The sequence below is a fragment of the Alligator sinensis genome, unplaced genomic scaffold (genome assembly GCF_000455745.1).
Source record: "Alligator sinensis unplaced genomic scaffold, ASM45574v1 scaffold543_1, whole genome shotgun sequence".
Lineage (NCBI taxonomy): Eukaryota > Metazoa > Chordata > Crocodylia > Alligatoridae > Alligator > Alligator sinensis.
In genome coordinates, this window is record NW_005842055.1 from 1,437,764 (window position 1) to 1,462,008 (window position 24,245).

The 24,245-nt window shown below is 42.4% G+C and overlaps 1 protein-coding gene across 1 annotated transcript in view; it reads right to left on the bottom strand.

Annotated features, from left to right (window-relative positions):
* PRKG1 (protein kinase cGMP-dependent 1) overlaps positions 1-24,245 on the bottom strand; it is a 1,043,514-nt gene that overhangs the window by 219,850 nt on the left and 799,419 nt on the right. The window contains exons 6-7 of the mRNA XM_025203354.1: positions 11,343-11,420; positions 3,219-3,313 (exon numbers count right to left, since the gene is read on the bottom strand). Of these exons, the coding sequence (XP_025059139.1) occupies positions 3,219-3,313; positions 11,343-11,420 (173 nt within the window). The remainder of the gene's footprint in view (positions 1-3,218; positions 3,314-11,342; positions 11,421-24,245) is intronic.

The window sequence follows — 24,245 nt, forward strand, 5'->3', positions numbered from 1 at the left end:
ACTGGTTGCGCTCAGGGGCCCCACACCTCTGGGGTCCCTATGAGGCCTCCTCCAACCCCTACAGCCTCACCCAAGCCTCCGGTCTAATATGCAAGCCTGAACATAAACTAGAGCCTCCTGGCTAAACCATAGTGCCCAATCCTCTCCGGGCTATAGTGAGCTATACTTGCAAGTCAGGCTTCTTGCTATATCTCGGCCGAGGGAGCTCCTGCCTCTCCAGTTGCTGGCAGGGAACTGCCAACCTGGTCTTAGCCCTGGGCTTTATAAGGGCCAGGCCCTGCCTCCTACAGGCAGCTGGTTCCCCTTAGCTGCCCCGGCAACCCGCAGCTGGGCTCGTTACCCTGGCGCCACTCAGCTGGGCTCGTTATGACCTGCCAGGGCTCTGTCTCTCTCCCTGGCAGTTTCTCCCCTCTAGGAGCAGGCACTGAGGTGCTCTGCGACAGATGTCAAAACAATTATAGTATATACATATTTACCAGCTTCTTATACTTTCAAACTATATCACATTTAAGTCAAGCTGCAGCAGTATGAAATTCTCTAGTAAACTGGACATGCAGTATCTCAGATATGCACGTTCATTCAAAAGCATTTTAGCATTATGTAGTGTCAGTTTTTCTTAGGTTTCAGCTTAATTTCAGATAAAAACCACTTTGTATTAAATATTTTAAGATATACAAATTGCTTAAGTACCTATTGTGAAGGAATTCATTTTAGCTTAAGCCAGCTAACTAGCATAATTGTATATGAAAATATTTGTTTGGTTAACACATTGTAACTGAAAAAATAACAAATCTCTCTGAAGTACCTGTATTGCTAGAATTCTTTAGGGAAATGGGGCATGAATCTTTTCCATTTCCGATATCTAGCGTTTTGATAAAGTTGATTTGTTTGGCACAGTGTTGCCAACTCTCATAGGTTTACTGTAAGTCTCATGACATTTGGTGTTTTTCTTTGGTGCTCCAATTGTTAAAATTATATTTTTTTGTAAATCTCATCTTTTGCTTTAAAAAAAAATACTAGCTCATATGCTTATGGAAAAGAGCCAAAAACACTTCATATGGGACTCAATATGCCTTGCAGAAGAAAGAAAGGGAACACAAAGCACAGAAGACAGAAAATGAACAACAAATTCCTTATTTGTTAAAAAGATATTTTTGTAGGCCAATGCCATAATTTTGGGATGTCTGATCCAAGAGTTTCATATATTATGTAGTAATAAGAGGTATTTTTCTTTACAGATTGAAAGCACTATAAAATATGACTCCAAATATTCTGTGGTACTTTTAGTGTCTTTTGTGGGTGACTAAATATAGGGTCACAGTATAAAGAGACTGAAAGTAGAGAGAAACTTTCAGAATGGGAGGCAGAAATGTAGCTGCATATTGCCCATATTAATAGGAGATATGTAACAAGGCCCCCTCCACACGTTACAGGTATCATGCACTTAACTGGTTAAGTGTGCAGTTACCCTGAGACCATCTACATGGGAAAAGTACCTATCATGCCATAAAAAGCTCCAGTCACCAATAAACCTAGACCTCTAAAATGCTAACTAATTTTATAGCTGGTTGCTATCCATCTTTAATTTGCATGTGTATCAGGGTCTCCCCTATGGCTGGAAGCCCTGTAGGTGCACCATGCCCAGCCAGGGATGGAAGTCCCATAACTGAGGGGATTCTCAGCCCCAGCAGCTGCAGGTGCTGGGTGCCGGGAGCCAGCTGGGTCCTAACAGCCAGGGGGCACAGTGTCCCAGGAGTGTGTGAAACCACTGGGGCTCTGGGATGAGCTGTGATCTCTTTATCCTGGGGGCTTCATGCACCCCTGAGGCTGGGGTTCATGGCACCAAGATCCCCCAGGCCTGGGGTGTGCATGGAGCACCCTCTAGGTGGGAGCCCCTTAACTGCAGGAGCTCCCAGTTGTGGGAGCTTGCTTCTTGCCAGTGCAGGGGGAGTCTAGCATTGGGCTCCCCTGCACCGGCAATTAGACACAATGGGATCTAATGTGTGATCCCACAATCACACCTGCTGCCATGCATGCTTGTGTGGGTTACACATTAGATCCCATTACACCTTTACCTGTATGTGCAAAGGGGCCCTGAGGGTGCAAACAAACCTTAGTCACACCAGGTTTGGCTTTAAGTGGTTTATTTTAAACCACTTAACCTAAACCAGGAGTGGTACATGCAGACTTTTGACTGGCTTGGGCATGCTAAGGTAAGGAACTCTGGGGCTAGTGGGAGCTGCATGATTTGCCAAGTGCAGGGAGGACCATTAGGGGGGCTAAAAATAGCTCAGTCAGAGTCAGAGGTAAGGGGGTAGGAATAGCATAGCCTCAGAGATGTGGCAAGTGGCTGGGGTTTGCCAGCTCCAGGGCTGTGCTTTGTACACAGGCAGGTATTCACTAGGCTGGGTTAACCATTTGTAGGTCAGATTAACCCTTTATTGATCTCAAGTTAGCTCATCTCCTGAGGTGAACTAATTTAGATTAGGCATGCCATTTGGGGGGCAATTTAACACCTATGAGTACCTACCTGACTGGTCATTTAGATAGAATTAACCTTGCTTAGGTAAATCTAAATGTAACACTTGTAAATACCCTAAATTTCTGTGTGCATTTCTGCGTATGTAAACCCAATCCTGTTTGAACCTTCCCCTTTTTATGTTTATAAAAATCAGTGAAGGAATGAAGTATTATAGTTTCATGTAATACCGATACATGCAGTGTGTGCTTACTAATTACATTCTGGAGTTCAACCAAAATATATTTATATCCCAAAAAACAAAGATTATTCTCAGAATGGGCAAGGGTGTTTAAATACCAGCAAAACCATAAAAACCGGAAAAAGGTAAAAAGGTAAATCACAACATATGTAACACAGCAGAAGAAAGTATTAAAACTAAGAAAAAACTTATGAAGCCCATACTACCTGGTGCAAAAAGCCTGGACCCAGGTATGAATATTTCCTTACTTTTTGCAAATTTGGAATCTACACTCTGTTTTTTAGGTGCAAGACAAAGGATTTTATTCCCACTTTAAGACCAAATTGCAAAGCAACATCTACCACAGACTGAGAACTAATTTTCTAGGAAAATGGTTGGGTAAAATTGCTTGGAATTCAATTACAGCTTGTCTTCCAACTGCAAAAGTACAGTGACTATTTGAGCATTTCTACTGGCAGAGAATCTCAGTTAAACAGCTATTTAATGTACAGTACTTACCCTTGAAGTGCTTTCTCTCCAAACCAGTCTCCTTTCCCCAAAGTGCGGAGAAAGATTGGATCTTCACTTGGTGACTCTTCACGAGTCACATTTACCTGTCAAAAAAGAAATTAATGTTAAAAAATCAGAAGTAAGAATACATTATTAAAGCCTATTTATATTGCAAAGCAAGAGTCATATTATGGCTATTTTAATTAATGCCTTGATACAGGCTCTTGTGTGTTTAACTTAGTTCTTCTATTCAGCATTTCCCTAAGTGCTGCGAGTTATGATTTTATCTTTGTGCTATCAAGGCTCTTAGGGCATTCAAGGAATCATATAACTACTTATTGGGATATGTACTACTTCTGAAAATAAAGAGTTCTGCTTTCCTATTGGTGGAGACCTATGGGTCTTTTTAAGAAGGTAGGAAAGGCTTAACTGCAAATTCCTCCAAACTAAAGCTTGCTTGATGGTCAGCTCCACTATGGAATGTAACAAATAAATAATGTACAGCTTAGGAGGACTAGGAGTTGCCTCAAATAACAAATTGGTTAAGAATTGATAAATATATATATCTCATCAAAACTAATCCAATCAGGGTTTACGTTCCTGGTTGTCTTTGATGTAAGAAAAGCAATAAGGTACCTTACCTTACATATTAAATGTAAGAAAAGTGGTAAGGTACCTTACCTTACCTCTATAGCTGTGTGTATGTGTTAATTTATCATTGGATTATTCAAGGAAAAATGTACATATAAAGATGTATATTTGCATGGAAACTTTGGATTTCATCTTCTCTGTCAGTTGGCAATTACTGTTTTAATAACCTTTACTGAATTAAGGTTACTTGGTTTATGCTCACAATTGAACCTGAAGGCTAGGGACAGACATTCAAAAAGCCTGAGCCTGAAGTGATTCAATCGTTGCAGGTTAGTTTAATCTGGCTAGGCTAAACTAGTTTTTAACCATGCAGACATCTCCTCTGGACTCAAGAAATGCTGGTACATGCCTGCAGTGGCTCAGGCTAGAAGCCCACCGGGGGGGGGGCAGGGGGCGGCACTAGAGCAGCCCTCCCTTCCCTTTCATAGTGCTGAGCTGAGAAGGGGCATGGCCCGGCCCTGGCAGGATTCTCTGATTGGGGAGGGGTTCCTTTCCCCCCCCCCCCCCCACATTGCTGTTGATAATGGAGCATTGAGTTACAGGGAATTACAGCAGGGAGTTACACAGGGAGCGGTTAGCATTTATCACCCGATCAAACAAAACAACAGACTCTCTCATTAGTTCAAGCTCTTCTTAAACAGCTTTCTCCAAGGAAGGAATGGAGGGACATTACCAACTACCTGTTGATTAGCTCCAAAAAGCCCTAAGCCGAAACTGTCCTGTTTGCCTTTGCCCTGTCTTCCACAGCACAGATCATAGCCAGCATGTGGTATGCTAGCTAATGCTGAGAGGTGTCTGTGTAAGGCAGAGGGGAGGGACAATCTCTGCTTGAACAGAGAGTGGTGAGGGGGAACAGGGGTGGGGGGGAGCAGAGGGAAGCCAAGCAGATTCCTGCAGGCTCTGCCAGAGCTCCAGCCAGGGAGAAGAGGGGTGGGGTCAGCCCTGCTAGGCTGGAGCAGACAACGGAGCCCCATCCAGAGTTGCAAGGCAACTGGGATGCTGGGGGACTCTGATTTAAACTAAACCAGGAAGGGGTCTGGGGCAGACATTGCATAACCCAAATCAGTTAAGTATGATACTACATTCAACCAGGTTTATCTCAAACTGGTTTCAGCCATTTTCAAACTGGTTTACATGCACTGAACATCTGTTTTGTTACAGGTTTAAAACAGTTTCTGATCACTTAAACTGGTTTATGTGTAATGTCTGTCCCTAGCCAAAGTGTCCCCGGAATATGCAACACTGCTCCATTTTGGCATTTTAGGTTCCAGTTCTGCAACTGACTGCATGAAAGAAAAGTTTTTCTAGATAGGCTCTGATCACCCAGTAATCAGCTTATCTTCTTCTGCTAATTGTGTCTGCGCTACATCTGGGAATTTCCCTCATCCCCTCCCTTTACTATTCTGTACTATACTGTGCCTGGCTTATTCTGATCTTCTGAGGAAGAATGTCTTGCATTAGAAAGCTTGGCTAACTACTCCACCCTAACAAATCCTCTTCCTAAAATGAGTAATTAGTAGAACTAGAGCCCAAATCTTTTGTATATAACTTGTATTACTGTTCAGGCTTCTCTTACTTACTTATGAGCTGAATTCTGTTATTTTGTCTACAACTTCACTAAGGCCAAAAGTCAATCTATATTTATACCTTATTGATATGAGGAGGCATGGATGCTACAAAATGAAGAGCACCTCTCCACTTCTCAATCAGCTCTGTTTTGTATGTACTGAAATGGCAATTTCAGGTTCCAGTTGAAGAGGATAAAAAGATTCCCAGGTACATTTAATGAAAAAATTATCATCATGATGTCTCAACAACTTTTAACAATTTTGCTAAATCTCCTGGAGGTGTGTCTTGACATTTCTCTTTTTTGTGTGGGTGGTGAAAGAGAAACATAATTTCTGCATTTGAAATTTTTTTTAACTCATCCCAAAATATGTGAGCCTGGGAAACACAACAGGTTTCAAAAGTATTGAGAATATTTAACAAGTTGGGTTCTCTCTACATAATCAATTTACTGTGTTCCAGATCATCCCCAGGAATTCTCTTCTGCTCGAGGCTGGCTACCTAATGCAAAAGCAGTATAGTGCTACTGCAGGCAGGTTAATTGCCATTGTTATTTGACAGTGCTAAATCACTCCTCCCTCTACCTGCACCCCCAGCACATTGGGTGGATGCAATTATATTGCTTCCACTTTAGAAAGCAGTGCAACATGGACAGCACAGCATGCCTGAGAATACTGCTCAGGTACATGGTAAATTCAATGTGTAGACACATAGCCTTAGAGGAACTTTTTATCTAGTGCAGAGAGCATTCCACCATTAATGATGCTATTTCTTCTAAATTTTCTACTGAAATATTTTAATTGCTTTCTCAAAGGTCTTACGATTTTGTATTAAGCTAGCAAGAATCCTGGTTTCCTCATAGCTAGGTATTTTCAGAAAGATTTGTATTGCATCTCCTAGAAGCTAATATGATAGAAATAGTTCCTTAACATTTCAATAGTTTTGTAGGGATACAAGAACCATTTCATATGTAGATGTATTAAAAAGTGTTTATTTTCTTTGAGTCTACATGTAGTAGAAGCAATAATAAATAACACTTGCCTGGGCAGACTATGAGAGGAGGCTGGCATAATTACAACATCTAATGCAATAAATATTTAGTGTGCAAAAAATGAAAAAGTCTCATCTCTCAGTCAATTTTTACTTGAATTTTTGGATCTCAGCAAAAACTGGGTTTCCAGTTTAGTACAGTTCTTGTGTGGGGAATAGATTTTAGTTACATATTCTATTACAGCATGGCCAACTATTCCTCCGGACTCTCCTGTCTTTTCTATAAGAAGTTCTCAAACAATGGACTTGAGTCATTAATGAACACTAAATTTATCATCAGTAATGAGTCAAAGATCAGATGGAGGTAGAAAAAGTGTAACAGATGAAAAAAATAACCCCAAACAAGAAAAGGAAGATTAAATACATTTTTAATCTGTTTCTCAGTGATCCTCTCCTGTACTCTAAAAAATAAATGCCAACTGATTACAGGATTGTAGTTGCAATTTCCACATAGTTTAAAGTGATGATACATATTAATTACTGGACAATATGGCTCCAGTAATGCACCTACATTATCTGACTACAAACTGGCCACAAGCAATTGTTATTTTACAAAGAAATCATTGTGCAATTACACAACATGGGATGAAATTTTACAATAAGGACTGAACATTGAATGGTGTGAGAGAAGTGGCTTTTGGTCAGATAGGAACAAATGAGCCACTTCAAAGAGCTGGGGGTTTTTTCCAGATGCTCAGTTGGTCTAATAAAAGATATCACATCTACCCAAAGAACCTTGCCTGCCTCACTTCAAAGAGTTCATTCAACAAGCCTGGCCCTAGTTCTACATGCAAGTTGTTGTAAAAAAACCCTTTACTTTCTCTTAATTTGGTCTGGAGGAGTGTAACGGTAACAAACATGGGAGGGCATGATCAAGTGACATGGAGAGATTATGAGAAATTCTAGACTGGTGAGACTAATGTTTTAGGACCTCTTGTCTGCTTGAGTCAAGTCTTGTTCAAGATAATATTGCTGGATAGTTTAAAAATTATTTTTGCTAATGGTACTATAAAAAAGTATGCAGTATCTGGGCTATGCTTAGATCCTTTTGGTTGGCCAACTTTGCTGATGGTCCCCAGATTCAGCATGGGAATTATGGCTCTGCCTGTGAAAGGTGTGGTCACAGATACTGATCCTTTGTATCACCATTTTAGGGTAATCATTTTGGCACTGAGTTTTGTGAACAGCAGCCTATGCTATATTGTTTTACAGTACTCTTCCTATATACAGTACATATTACATATATCTCCATGTAAAGTTTACTGTATTGGTCTCCAGGTCTTCCCATCTATCACCTCCTCACAGTCTTTTTTGCAAATCATTAAGTAGTGGTAGAACTGAGGTACATGTACAAATCTACTTAGAAACTGGAGAATGGACATCTCTGTACAGCCTTTCTGACAAGACTCCAGCCAAAAGCATAAGGAACGTATCAGTAGGGTGAGGTGCATTGTAACTGCTTTTGCTGGCAAATGAATTTTCAAAATAAATAATCAAAGACATCTCCCAAACTGAAACATGTAGACTCCATGTAGCAGCCAGTGGAATGCCAACATAGCTTATTTATAACATTCTGCCATTTCTGTTAGTGGCACCATAGAGGCTGTATAGATACATGAGTTTAATTATATGCAGTGGGCACATTTACACAAGATGCTAATAATACTGTGCAGTAGCATGTCATAGCACAAACAGCGCTAATACTCTACTGTGCAGTATTATTAAGCTACTGTGCAGCAGCATCACTAAAAAAGTGTTTTCTGGTGCTACTGCACAGAAATTCCAGTTCTTTGTATTTATTTAATAGTTGATTATACAAGTACTAAATTAAATGTGCAGTAACCACTGTACATTCATGAATGTGTAGACATACCCAGTAATTGGTTAAACTCATCAGCCAGAAATATAGACACATTTTTTAGTACAAAGGATAGAGTACAAGCTGTTATAGGTCAGTACAGATTAGTTAGTGCATGGGGATCACTCATGTCAAGGATTTCCTTCTTCAGAGAGATAAAGAAATTATGATAGTGTATTTATCCCCGAGTAAAAGGAGTTGGAATAAGACCATGAAATGAAACCATGAAGGAAGAGGGTAGCATGAAGGAACTCTTTGAGCATTAATAGTAAGAAATGTGTACCCCATAATAATCTCCATTTAGGAAACCTGACAGTGATTGTCCCATTCACACTGAAAACACATACACACAGAAAGAGAGAGGGCGGGGAGGGAGAGAGAGAGAGAGAGAAAGAGAGAGAGAGATGCTTTTTTCTTTTAGTGAACATATGCCTTCAGTTATCTGATAAAAAGGACACTAGTTACAGAGACAAACAGATTATGAGCAAGACAGCTTCAGTACTTGAAAGCGGGCAACTGCCTCAGAAGATAACCCAGCATGTGTGACAGTTAGCATGTCCAAAATAACTAAATAACACTCCATCTTTCTGTGACACATGGGGCTATGTTGTTACCTTTAATTATAAAATGTCTGTATTAAGATGCATCTGAGTTTGTGAAGATATAAAGTCTACAAACAGAAGATCCGGATTGTCCCTATGTTCCAATTCATCTATCATCTTTTCTTACATTTTACTTATCAAATATAATCTATAGTGAGAAATCACAGTGAATTCCCTGGACTATCTGCATCCTGCTGAGGAAGAGAGCTATGTGTTTACATACCTTAGCACTATTACACTATCTAAAATGGAATTTCAACTGAGAAATAACCACTATAATGATTGATCGGGAGTTTGTAGAAAAACAAAAAGTTCAGAAGCATATCACCCTGAGTAGAAACTGAGGCCTCAAAACAGTCACAAAGTTTCAGTCAATGCTCATGAAAAAATATGGCACAGTACATTTTCTTTTATTTCAGAAAGGCATCTCAGTAGTTCTCTGGTTTCCCATGATTCAAATCTTGACAAATAGAATAAATGTTAGGCCTGTAGAGTTTATCTGCTCCATCAATCTGTAATGTTTGTGTATTGCATGTGTGTGTATTGTAAAGGGTTAGAACATATATTTCCCAGTTAAATCCAGCCTAGCATAGTGAAGATCACATGTTTTCAACCTGTTATGACCTGTCTTATTCCCAGATGGCATATATGTTCAGATTGCAGGACCTACCAATATAACTGGCACACATTTTGGTAGTCTGAGTTGAAAATCCAAGAGAAAGGGCGTGGCTCCTAAACTACCATATGACACCTACAACATGACAATAGACCTGCCATAATAGGATTGAGAAGTATTAGTCATGTAACAGCATTGTTGTTAAAACCACTCCTCCCATCTAGTAGACACAGACAGTTACACAGAGTGACCAAACTTCTGATTTTACCCAGGTTGCCCTAGGATTCTGTCTGGTTCAACTGAACCTGGATATTATTTACTCTGCTGTCTCGAATATCCCTTCTTATGGCTCCTGATCATTATTTCACTCCCTCTTTCTACTTATTAATCCTTACCATTGTTAATCATTCTGAATTTTAATCCCATTGGTTCTGTCGGAAGACTGATGCTCCACCTGTTCAGCTGTCTCTGTAAGCAGGGATGGCATTAGGGTAGTGTAAAACTGGCAGCTGTCTTTGAGCTGGTTAGGTATACCACATTACAATTATGCTTTAGTTTGGTTGTCTGGTACAGAGTAGGGACTTAAAACTGAACCTCTGCAAAGGAGCCCCAAAAGGTAAGACCTTCCCACAGCATGTAGGCTACTACACTGCAGCTATCATTATAGGATTTGGATTTCTGAAAATCCCTCCCAGTTCTCGCTCACTGTCACTTATGTGAGCATGTTATTTAGTATGGGGCATACTGTGTATCTTTATCATTTGCAGCATTATCACATTTCAAACTTATGGGCAGAGGAGAGGGCTGCCAACCTTGAGTGTAAATGTAGGTCCAATTCAGTCTGAATTAAGCTTTAAGGAAGCGAGAGAAGCATTAAAACAGGAAACAGGAATCAGAGAGAGATGGTGCTTGAATACCACGCTCCAACCTTGGTGGCTACATTGCCCAGTGATGTGGTTCTATCACCCATCTCCCAAGCCACTCTTTACCAGTGCTTTGGCATTTTTCAACTCCCTTGTTTCCTTAGTAACAACATTAAGGAAGACATAAAATATTTTGGTTTTAACCTAGTCACCTTATAGTTAAAAAAAATCAGTCCTTAGGGCTATAAAAAGACACCTGTAATAAACTCCAACTTCATTCACAATATACTGAGGAATCTAAAGACTCCACAAAAAGCACAAACCTTCCAAACAAACGTGCGCTTCATATTGTTTTCAGTCACCTCTGGCAGTTTAGAACAAGAGTTACTACTACATGCAATACATGCTCTAAAAATGAATTATACCTCTGGGAAGAATGCTGTTTAAATGTCCTTGAATAAATAGAAATGGATTGAAACTAAAATTCCAGACCTGGATCCAAACTTTGCAGCTGGTTCCTATTTCAACAATATGCTGAGCCAGAAGCTTGATTCCAAGCACTGGGGAGGTTTAGATCCGGATCTAGACTGTACTTCCTGAGATTCTCTCTACATGTAAATGCACAGCATGAAGAAAAGTTTCTCTTGAAGGAATGTGCTTATCTTGTTGATTATTTATCTCAGTATTTTAGCAACCATTTTTCAAGCCAAAAAGTCCTTGTGAATCCGAGTGAAAAAGTGTGTAAAATCTTCCAGTGGTCTTTATTTTTTTCTATACGCCATTGTTTTTCCACTGACACAGCATCAAAAAATGTAATTAAATGTGAAATGTTGTAACTCTTGTCCCTGCAAGTTGGCTGGCACTGCATTTCTCAGTACAACACCATTGTATATGACATTTTCTTTAAAAGGGGTGTCAACAGCTTACCTTTCCTTTGCTGATTATGAAGAAAGTGTCCCCTCGAGCACCTTGTCTAATAATATACTCTCCACTTTCATAGTGCGTCTGCAGAAAAAAATTAACAAGAACAAAAAGAATCAGAGACTGTCACTTAGTTTGCAGTCTGGCAGTTTCACAAGATAACCCTTAGGGAAGCAGTAAGCCTGAATAAGTTTTATCCAAGCCTGACATCTGTCATGATTTAAGAATTACCCCATGTCAAGGAAAATAATAATTAAGAAGAAATCATTTATGTCTTGCCCATTTTTCTTGGTATTTTGTTAGTGCCTGCATTTGCCAGGATGAATTATCCTTGTGTACTCAATCCATTTATACTACGCAAATGAGAGTGGAATTTTCCAAGGAGAAAGTCACTACAGTGATTAAAATATCAAAATCATTCTAGTAATTTTTTACAACAGAAATCTTATTTTGTTTCAATGTTCTATTGTTGTTTGTGGTGTGCATTTTACTTCACAATCTAATTAGCAATGGCCTTATTAAGCAATTATTCTTTCTGAGTCTCTGATCAGACTCAGCTTTATTTTTAGTCCAGATTTGCTGACCCTTATTTGTGAAAAACTTCAGAGCTAATGTTTTGACTTCTTGTTTCCAAGTGAACATTTAAATATAATGGGCCTAGGTTCAACCTTTACATTACAATAATCAACTCAGCACAATTATATCTTTGTCCCAAAAAATAAAAGCTCATATGTTCTAAGGGCATGTACACCCATTTGCGGCACCTGGTCTATGTTTATGTGGCTTAGTTTAAACCACCTAAATTGAGACTGGGAGCAAAGGGTACAACCATTTGTCACTGCTAGGGGCCATGTGGCAAACCTGATGTAAGTAACTTGGGGTGGGGGGAGGGACCAGTGGTATTGGGTGGGGATAGTGGGTTCACAGGGTGGGAGGGGTGGTTGGCAGGATCAAGGGGGAGGAATTGATGGGTCTGTCGGCAGAGGGAGGTGGGTTGCTCAGTCAGAGAGGGTAAGCTGGGGGTGGGGAGGGGGTGAAAAATAGCTTAGTTAGGTTTGGGAAGTGGAAACACCACAGCCTTGGGGCTGGGGTAAGCATCTGGGTTTTCTTAGCCCTGGTGCTGTGCTGAGAACATATGCAAGCATTCAGAAGATCAGGCTAACCCTTTCCTGAACTAGGTTAACCCTTTCTTGATCTAAGTCAATGAACCATGTGAGCAGAACAGACTCAGTTCAGGTGCATGAAAGTTTGGGCAATTTAAGCCCTCTGAATGCCGGTTCAGTTGATCTAAATGTAACAGCTGTACATACACTAAATTAAGAATTAAAGTCCATATTTAGGGTTCTAATAAGTTACTTAGTCTTCAGATGTGCTTAGCAGCTGCTTCAAATTAACAACAGATAAATGCAGAGGAATTTATTAGCCATGAAAGGTTATTAGCCATGTTCATCTGAAGAAACGTTATTAGCTATGTTCATCAGAAGTGAGGCAAAAGATAGGGTAAATTTGTACCTTATAGCCTAACTAAATCAGAGATGCATAAGTTTTCTTTTGCAGAGGGCTTGCTTCATCTGATGCTGTTCTCTAAAATTCTGACCTAGATTTCCTAATGGTTAAACAAACAATGGTTGTCTTATCAGAAGTTACAGAGACTGAATTACCAACTTCAGTCTTCAGACCTTGTGTCCCAAAGATTCTTTGTATCAGAGGCTCCCTCAAAATGCAATATGTGCCTTTGAAACAAGTACACTCTAGAAAATGTGTTTTTTGAAGCTTCAGCAAGCCTCAGCATAGACTGCCAGATCTGCTGCACTCTCAAAGTAGATACCAGAGAGAAAAAGGGTAGAAAAGTCCTTGAGTTAAAAAGAAGGAATATATTTTAACTAATCTGAAGTTTCAAAATTGACTGACGTTTGGAATGCTTCTTAGGTTTTCCAAAGCGGATTATTGATCCTTTATTTTCATTCTCAGTCTTTCTGGGCTCACTTGAACTCTGATGAAAACACTCCAGTACACAAAGTCAGATTTTAGGGTCTGTGCAAAATGCAGAATACTACAGAAGAAAAATAGATTCCTTGCTTACAAAGCACTTTACTTATGAGCTGTCATAGGGGATCAGCAAGTATTCCTGTCTAATTAAACTATAATTCAGAATTATCTGTTATTTTGTTCCTAAAAACAATTGAGTCTATCCAGTTTGCAGAATATTTAAATAGAAATAATGCTACAGAAAATTAAAACAATTAACTTCAAAGGATATCAGCAATGTCTAAATATCTTTCACAATCTCAAAAAATGTAATAGAGATATTCATGTGTGTTAAATCAACAAACCTGAACAACCTTGTCCCTCTTTCTGTCCCATATGCCAAAGTTGGGGAGAACAACAACAATTAAGTGGAAACTGTGAACTATTACAAGTACAGACTCATGGAATTTCCAGCCCCTGATTTCAGTGGGGCATTATGAAAGCCTAAATTTTTCAGTGCCCAGATTGAGACTCCACACAGTAGCATGATTTTAGAAAGTTCTGAGTACTGTGCTTTGAAAAATCAGAACTTCAAACAGTGTCCTACATTAGACATTTCAAAAATGAGAAAAATATCACAGTGGCTAAAAACATTGGTCAAATGTTTTCAGTATTACTGGTTGAGAAGCTAATCTTTACAATCCAGCTAACTGATATCTGTGGATAGACAGAATAAAACAAAAGCATAACTTCTTTTAAAAGACATTTAGAGTGAGCAATCACAGAGCACCTAAACATTTAGCCTGACCGACTTTTTTTAAAGGGTTTTCTCCCTGTTTTAGGAAAATATTTGTTAGCTGAGCAATGTTCAGATGACCTTCAAATAACACAGAGGGAAAAGAAAAACCAAAACAATTAATCCTAATGATCCTAGTTACTTTGATTCTTGTAGCTGCCTCTAACTTCTCAAACTATCTATTTGACCATATCCTTCTAACATTTTACACATCCCACTGTTTCTTCCTCATCTGCTGTTACTAGTTTTATGTCTTCTTGTTCTGGCCAATTTCTTCTTTTCAGGATAATACTGTATCATAACTCATGCTGAATATTTGACAAATAACTCAAACTAATTATGGCAAAAACTACATTTCTTAACTTTTCTCCTAAGTTCTTTTCTATTCCTCATCATTTGTCCTCATGGATAAGAGCCCCAGCCTTTCCCTAATTAAAGAAGCCTAAATATTAAATTGCTATGGTAAAGCATTTCCATGTTATAGCTTCTTCATATATAGTGTTTTGGCAATAGAGATTCCATTTTACCTACAGGAAAACAGATCACAGAGAGTACAAAAATAGTAAAGTTCCGGAAGTTTAATAGCAGCACATATAGAAGCAATAAAGTTTAAATTAAAATTAAAAAAGGAGAATAAAGTAGGTTAAATGAGCTCTTTACATGTTATTTCAGGTAAAAGATGTAGACTGACACCTCTTTGGATTCTCATGCACTAGACTTCCACTGAAAGAGACTGTTTTCAAAGGATTTAATCTAGTTAAATATTTTAGCAGAAGTTTCTTTGGCAATAACTCTTTCCTTTGATAGAGTTAATAATAAAAACATTCAGCATTGATTGAAAATTATCCACTTACAAAGCCCATTGGGGGAAGACCACAATGGATAAAGAATTGTGGGACATGAAACTGGCTGCACTGGCCAGGCCAGGAGAGTGGGGTGCTTGAGCATGCCTCCCAGGATGACCCTCAGCCTCCCTGGGCTACTGAGGATTGCCAAGCCCTACTGAGTTAGTGACAGGTATCTCCAGTCTGGTCTACTCCCTATCACTGTACCACAGAGGTGGTGACTCGGAGTGGAGCCAGGGAGCCTATCTGATGCTGCCTCCTTCCCTGAGGCTCCTCTGAGGCCTCCACCCAAATGGAGCCTTTGGGTAGGTTGGCAGCACCCGGGTGCCCTGCCTGCAGGGGTTGCCTGATGAGTCCTAAGGAGCCTGGGGGCAGCGGGATGGCCGGGGGTCACCCCACCTATCCTACACGTGCCCAGATTGAGGCCCTGGAGGGGCAAGTAAGGGAACTCCAGGCAGGGGTTAGCAGGCTGCGTGGGATCAGAGCCATTGATGATGAGATTGACGGGTACTTCCACTCTTTGCAGGATCACTCAAATGACGGGATGGCAACACAAGAGGGACCTGACAGGGACGGATGGAAGACAGTCACCTCTAGTTCTAGACGACACAGAATTAAACCCCGCATTGCAGAAACAACTCCTCCAGTGCAGCTGGGGAACCGATTTGGAGCCCTAGCATCACTGGGAGTGAGTGCAGCAACAGAGAGTGCAGCAACAGAGGCTGCACCCACAACTACCACCAGGCAGGCTGTGAGGCAACAGAGCAACCAGAGGAGATGATGTTGGGTAACTGTAGTAGGTGACTCCCTGCTGAGAGGAACAGAGGGAAACATCTGCTGCCTGGATCTCACAGCACAGGAGGTCTGCTATCTCCCTGAGGCACGGATCCGTGATGTCACAGAGAGGATTCCCAGGCTTGTCCAGCCCACAGATTACTACCCCTTGCTCCTTATCCATGGGTGAACAAATGACACAGCCAGGAGCAATCCAGACCACGTCATGAGTAACTACAAGGCTCTGGTGGCTGGGCTTTAAGGATCGGGGGCTCAGGTAATTTTTTCCTCTGTGCTCCCTGTTTCAGGCCATGGTCCAAGAAGGCAAGAATGCATCAATGAGGTGAACCAGCATCTCCGACAGAAGTGCCACCAAGAAGACTTTGGTTTCTATGACCATGGTGCCCACTTCAAGGTCAGAGGACACCTGAGGAGAGTTGGCATCCACCTCACACAGAAAGGTAAGTTCCTTTTCTTGGCCAGGATAGCCAATCTCTTAGATTGGACTTTAAACTAAGACCACAGGGGGATGGGGAAACACTAACTGGAGCCTACCTGGGGACCAATATACAGGAAAGCTCCATCGACAATGAAACCAAGCAAGCCACTCTTATGGGAGCAGAGAAAACAGTTCTCCTTCAACACAACAGGCAGCCAGTGACCTCAGTAGAAGGACTTAGGTGCCTGTACCCCACTGCCAGAAGCATGGGGAACAAGCAGGAGGAACTATTCCTCCGCTTTCCACTGGGCACTATGATCTAGTATGGATCATGGAGACCTGGTGGGACTCCTCTCATGACTGGAACATAGCCATAAAGGGCTACATTCTTCACAGAAGGGATTGGATATGGAAGAGAGGTGGGGGTGTTGCCCTCTACATGAAGGAGCAGTACACCTCCCTACAGGCCGATGTTGGTCCCAAAGAAGAACAGCTTGAAACCCTCTGGGTCAAGCTCCGGGGGAGGTGAGGTGAGAGAGACCTGACTGTAGGTGTACACTACGGGCTGCCTGACCAAGGGGAGGAACTTGATCTAGCTTTTGCCCGTGAACTAACAGAGGCTGTGCATGCACAGGACATGGTTGTCATGGGTGACTTCAACTACCCAGACATCTCCTGGGAGGAATGCTTGGCCAGCTTGGATCAATCACTATTCTTCCTGATCAACACTGAAGAACATTTTTTGACTCAGGAGGTGCACAGGCCAACTAGAGGCAATGCAGTTCTTGACCTGGTCCTGGCCAAAGGGGATGGCCTGGTGACCAACTTAAATATAGAGGGCAGTGTAGGTGATAGTGACCATGAAATCATTACAATCATGGTACGTCACAAGGCTGACAAAACAGATACCAAGCTCTAAGTCTTAGACTTCAAAAATGCAAATGTTAATAAGCTCAGGTCACTAGTAGAGAATGCCCTGAAAGACCAAGGACCACAGGTAAAGGGAGCATGAGAAGAATGGTTGTTCCTTAAGGATACAATCCTTAAGGCTCAGAGAAAATCCATTCCCTTATGGAGAAAAAGTAGCAAAAGGATCAAAAAACCCTCTTGGTTAAGCAGGGAAGTTGCAGCCCTCCTACAGAAAAAGAAAGAGGTGTACAAACAATGGACAGCCTCTAAGGAAAACTACTTGATAATGGCCTGCACTTGTAGAAAACAGATTAGGTAAGCTAAGAAAGAAACCAAACTAAAACTAGCTACAAGAATCAAGGACAACAAGAAGTCCTTCTTTAGCTACATAGGGTGTAAAAGAAAAATTAATGGGAGTGTAGGGACACTGCTCAATGCCTCAGGATACCTGGTCACTACCACTCAGGAAAAAAAGGAACTCCTAAATGACTACTTTTGCCTCAGTCTTTCACAAGATCAAGGGGAACAACATGCCCAGTAGGGCACAGAATGAGCAAGGCAGGATTGACACCATTCCCACCATTGCCATAGAACTGGTGTATGATCAATTAAAGAAATTAGAAGTATATAAATCTGCAGGACTGGATGAACTCCACCCAAAAGTGCTGCAAGAGTTGGCTGAAGTAATTGCAGAGCCCCTGGCAAAGGACTTTAAAAAAACATGGGCCTCTGGAGAAATCCCAAAGAACTGGAAAAGGGCCAATGTTTGCCCATCTTCAAGAAGGGGAAGCGTGAACACCCAGGAAACTACAGGTCAATTAGCTTAACTTCTATTCCGGAAAAATCCTAGAAACATTCATCAAAGAGGCTATATGTGACAAACTTGCAGAAGGCATGATACTGAACGACAGCCAGCATGGCTTCATCGCAGGCAGGTCTTGTCAGACCAACCTCATTTCCTTCTATGATCAGGTGACTCATCACCTGGATGAGAGAAAAGCAGTTGACATCATATACCTCGACTTCCAGAAAGCTTTCAATCTGGTATCCCAAAAGGTACTGATCAGAAAACTGGAAGATATCAGGCTCAACTGTGGGGCCATCAAGTGGGTGCAAAACTAGTTGTGGGTAGGACACAGAGATTCCAAATGAATGGATCAGTGTTGTCCTGGCAAGATGTGGGCAGCGGCACACCTCAGGGATCAGTACTTGGCTCAGTGCTGTTGAATATCTTTATCAACAACCTGGATGAGGGGGTGAAAAGCCCATTGGCCAAGTTCACAACACCAAGATTTAAGGTTATGTGGACACACCCGCAGATAGGCTGCAGATACAAGCAGACTTAGACAGGCTGGCATGTTGGGTAGAACAAACCAGATGAGGTTCAACACAGAGAAATGCAAAGTGCTGCATCTGGGAAGGAAGAACCCTCAGCACACCTACAGGCTGGGCATTGCTAACCTGACCAGCACTACAAATGAAAGGCATTTGGGGGCCACAATAGACCCCAGCATACATATGAGCCAGCAATGCGATGCAGTATCCACTAGGACCAATAAAACTCTGACATGCATCAATCAATGCATCTCCAGTAAGCCCAAAGAAGTGATTCTCCTGCTTTACTCAACATTGGTGTGGACGCAGCTGCAGTATTGCATCCAGTTCTGAGCTCCACACTTCAACAAGGATGTGCTAAAGCTTGAGAGGGTCCGAGAAGGGCCACCCGTATGATCAGGGACTTGCATGGCAAGCCATATGACGAGAGGCTGAGGAATCTCAGACTCATCAGCCTAAAGACAAGAAGTCTGAGAGGAGACCTGATTGCAGCTTACCACTATATCAGAGGCATACATCAGAGGCTTGGTGAACAATTGTTCACCCAGGTGCCTTGCGGGGGAAAACTAGAAACAACGGCCACAAACTCCTGGAAGATAGTTTCAGGCTGAACATTAGGAAAAACTTCTTTACAACTAGGGTGTCCAGACTGTGGAACAAGCTCCTCACAGAGGTGATGCAATCAGCTACCCTAGAGGTCTTCAAGAGAAGACTGAACAGTCACCTGGCTGGGGTCATCTGTCCCCAGATGTCTTTTCTGCTCATGCAGGGGGCTGGACCCAATGATCCTTCAGGGTCCCTTCCAGCCCTATGATTCTATGACACACGGGAGGCATGGGAATCTCTTGATGAGTGTTCAGGAATCCACTGAGAAACTCATGCTTTCTGAGAGTAGGCAAGTGACAGGGGGCCATACAGTCTGGAGATGTCTATCACGCTGACTGCTAACAGGGGGATCAGCTGTGACAGCAGGGTGCACATACACAGCTGCACCCACCACCCATGCAGAGACAGGGAATACTTGCTTTATTCTTGCTTCAAAACAGAGGTGCTGCCTTGACCAGCAGGGAAACAAGGAGGGAGAGAGGGAACAGCTGGGTCCATGCCAGGAAATGGGGAGTGCAGCAGAGGAACCTGACATCCTAGGTTTACACACATCTGCACACATATAAATATGCCTCCCTCCACCACTAGCCTCAACATCCTGGCCCCTTGCACTGCAGTATGGAGAAGTGCAGAGGTTAAGCATGGTGAAATGCCACACTGGATGGGCTGGGTTGGGCTGGGAATGGCTGCCAGGGGGGGCTTCCGGGCATAGCTCCTCAGCACTGCACGAGCAGGACAGGCACAAATCATCATTATGGTGGAGGCAAGGTGGAAAAAATTAAAAAGAATTTAACAGGAATTTTTTAAAAAGGAGAAGCCCAGTATGGCCTGGCCACCCTGTGAGAACACAATGGCGGTGTCTCATAGAAACATTTCATAGAGAAGTAAGGCTGGAAGGGATCTCAAAAGATCATCTAATCCAACTGGGAAAGCAAACCAGCAACCTTGTTGTTACTAACACCACATACTAACCAAGCAAGCTAAACAGCTCTTTTTTCTGACAGCAGCCAGCACCTTTTATAGCCCAAAGAGCTTTAGCGAAAAGCAAAGCATTAAGAAGCAAAAGGAAAAATGAGGGAGAAAATTTGAAAAGGTTATTTTTCTTTCTGCCTCACACACTCTCTCTATCTATCCCCCTCACTCCTATGCTCCCTTTCTCTCACCCCCCCCCCCCCCCCCCCCTCTTTCCTCCCTTCCCCCCCCCTCCTATGCTCCCTTTCTCTCCCCCCCCCCCCACACTCTCCGTCTCTCCTCTATCCCTCTCCTGATGGAAAATTAAAAAAACAAAACAACAATAACAAGTAATTTTAACTTGCCTCCAACAATCAATCTATAATAATGCACAGGGAGCCGATTCCTCCCCCCCCAATCAGCAGTCAGTGTGACAGACATGTCCAGGCTGCACGGCTCCCTATCACTGTGCCCATTCTTGGGAGGCATGGGGTTCTCCTGGTGGGCTCCCACAGCAGGTGCAGTGAAAGGGAGCAGGACACGGCCAATCCACCTTCAGCAGTAAGTGTGACAGGCTTCTGCATCCTGGCAGCTCCCTGCAAAGGATGGCTAGTGGGGAAGCTGTACAGGCAACTGAGATGCCTGCAGACAGTGACCTACTTTGATTTGGGAGCAGAGCTAGTACTGAATTTTGATTCACTGATCTAACCTAGACCAGAATATGCCATTTTAAAGCAGTCTATGTGCTGTGAACATCTCTCCTATTATGGTATAGACCACCTAAATTGGAAAAAGTGTAATGTCTGAGACTGGCCCTAGAGTCAGGAGTAGATCTGAGTTCTTGACTTCTAGACCTGCATTGTTCCAAACAAAAGAACTGAATGACAAATCAGCAGAATGTATTTTTCAGAGGACTTACCACTGAGGAAGAGAAAAGACTAATGGTAAACCTATGCATTAATTAGGTGTTTAAGTAGGAAAGGTACTCAAAGATGGCATTTGATCAGGCAATAAATTAAATAATGTTATCAGAGTAGGATATAGGAAGCAAATGTATAAAAGTTGTTCAATAACAAGAGGGGCATATTCTGCAAACCTTTAGTTGTGGCAGGGAACTGGTAGTGCCTACCACTTTAAGGACTGGGCCAGGGAGGGGCAGATGCCTGATGAGGGAAGCCATTTTAAGGCCCAGCTCCCTGACCTGAGGGCAGTTAACAATCAGCCATCAGAGGAGACATATCTCTCTGCTGAGATCTACCAGGAACAGCTTGGAGGTAAGGGTGAGGCTATAGGGATGGCTTGGAGGACTCATTGGTCCTGGGCATGACCTAAAACTACACCCTGCCAGGGCAGGAAGGCCTGGTGGGGCTGCTGGTGGTGCAGCAGCCCCCAAGTAAATGCCAGAAGTGAGCACCTCCCTGGTGGAAGGTGGGTCGGAGAACCTTAACCTCAGCCCCCACCTTTGGGTAGGTTATATAATGCAAGGAAGGCAAGGTAAGCTTCTGGAAGCACCTGAGCCTGCTGTGGTGAGTTATCCTGCAGGGCCAGGCATGCTTTGTGAAGCACCTGAGCCAGGAATGGAGGACCCCCAATCCCTGTGGGCAGGCAAGCAGCTTAGACTTCACCCAAGGTACCTGACTGATCCATGCTGGGGCCAGGACACAGAGAGGGGTCAAAGGGGCCAGGGGCCCACTGCGAGGGGCACCCACAGAGCAAAGAAGCTTGGGGTCCTGACTGGCCTGAGATGAGGCTAGGGCCTAAGGGGGAGCCAAAGGTCCCAGAGAGGGGACCACAGCTAATGGGTGAAGGGACAGTTGAGTCTAGCTGCCTGAGATGCCTCAGATCTGCGAGGCTTGGGCCACAGTGTAGGGATGGAATGGAGCTGCAGATACCCCCCCTGTGGCAGGGCACCTTTGGTGTCTGCTGCAACAGGGGCAAGCTTTCATGCCCAGTGTAAACACCTGCCTGGCCCCTGTCTATGGGTCAGCCACCCGCCTTAATCATCTGGCATGCCTTGATGTAATAATATTGATGTGATAGTTAGGCGGGAGGCTGCCCATTATACACCCTGATATTTGGGGGCTATCCACGGCTCCCTGTCTATGGGTTAGCCACCCGCCTGAGCTCAGGCCAGAGGAGGGACCTGGGGCTGCACTCAGGTGGCAGAGAAAAGCCTGGGGGTGCGAGTCAGACCAATGTGTGAGAAGGGAGCTGAGTAGAGAGACCCAGGGGGCATAGTGGTCTGGTGAGGGGCTAGGAGCAAAACAGGCCTACAGTCGTACAATCACTCAGTCAATGCTCAGGTGAGGGTAGTGGGAGATACCCAACAGACTGTGCCATGGCTGACCAAGGTGAGGAGAGATAAGCCCAAAGCCAGGTAATGTTGGGCGGCATGAGTGTGGCCTCTGAGAGAGGGCAGTATGAAAGAGACTGGGTGAGTGGGACCCCTGTGAGAGAGGGGTGGTATGTGAGTGGCCCTCCAGGGCTGTAGAAAAGAGCTACAACTGTGTGCCCAGTTTGCTCCAGCCATAGGCTGGAGAAGTAACACCATAGTAACATTTACGAGGTATGGGACTTGTGGAGGGAAGGTTGGAGTGGGTATTAGGCCCTTGTCAGCAGGGCAAGTAATGGGTCACCTCCCACCTTTGTAACAACTCTCATATTTTTCCATCAAGGTGTGGCAGACAAGCGAAGCAGGTGATTACCCCAGAAGCAGGGTGGCCGGTGAAGACCTGACAAGGAGGCCACCCTGTTATACCCCTCTAAACATTGGGGTTCAAAATGGGCAGCCTTCTGCCTAATTAACACCTCACTACTATTATATCACAGCATGGCAGACGAGTGAGGTGGGCTGCTGGCCCAAAGACAGGAGGCAGGCCGCTGCTTGCACCGGGCGTGAAAGCTTGCCCCTGTCATATTAGTCAAACAAGCTATTCCTGTGAGCATCCCTAGGGACAAACACAACTATCTGTGAAAATAAGTATTACTTGTATAACAATTTTGCAGGAGTCTGGGGTTTAGATAACCCTAGATAATGTCCATAGAGTCAACTGAGAGATCATGGGTGTGGCTTCATACCACCTATTAGGTGCAAAAGTGGACATAAGCACTTGAAGAGGGCAGAAAAGAATCATATTTATGTTAAGATAATCTATTCATGTATTTGCTTTTTGTAACATATCATATGTTACATATCAACATACCATAACCCTTAAGAAGTTATCAAAAAGCATTGAGAAGGAGAAGCCACTCACTTTTTGTATGAATAGCTTTTCAGGGACTTTAGCAGGATAGAATAATTCTTATTAAGGCACTTAAGTTCACTTACGCACCTAAAGGTAGAATAGAATCTGGCTCCTTGCATGTTCCTTTGACCCTCCTTCCATCCCATTTAATTAATACTATTCATGTTTACAAGACAGAAAAAAGCTATAAATTGTGAGCTTGACTTTCAGTGCCCCTTAACATTTTCAATGAATTTGAACACTAAAAGTGAGTTACATTTACAAAGAGTAATATGTCAGGGAAAAGAAAACAGAGGAAAAAAAGACAACTTTTAATAGCTTTTTCTCAAGAAAGGAAATGTCATATTCAAGGAATATTTTAATGAAAAAATAAGCATTTGAATATAAGAAATAGTATGAAGATAATGCAGAAACCTCACATTTCCATTCATTATGGATACTATCCATAAGTTCATACAGAAGTTAATTAAAAGACTTCTACAGACTTCATGGCCCTTGAATTAGGGACTTTAAACATGGTAGCAGAAAAGTAAATAGAGATGTTAAATCTTGTCCAATTCTTAGCTGTTTTATCCTCTCTGGAGCAGTTTCTCATATGCTGTAAATCAGCATAGTTTCACTAGTGAAACTACACCAGCTGTGAATCTGGCCCTCTATCTTTATTACTATCTGCCTCATTCTTTCCTTCAAATTCTATATCAAACAAACTAGTTAATCCTTTTATTCTTAATACTTGCCTCAGTCAATTATTATCCTCATAAATGTCAGGGCCTTGATCTGTTAAATAACTATATTTACTGCTCTGTATAAGCATTTTCAGGATCAAAACACTAGAATTCCCTTTCATCATTTTTAACAAGCAATGGAAATTCTTTAAGACATTTTGTTTGGAATGAACACAAAACCTTTCTGTTTAAATCCTAAATGGGAATGAACATTTTTTATAAATCTAATTGACTTGTTAAAATAACTGTGGACATGTTAGAAAGTAATTTGGTAGACCAGGGCGGTCTGTCTAATCCAAATATGTTTCATTTTTAG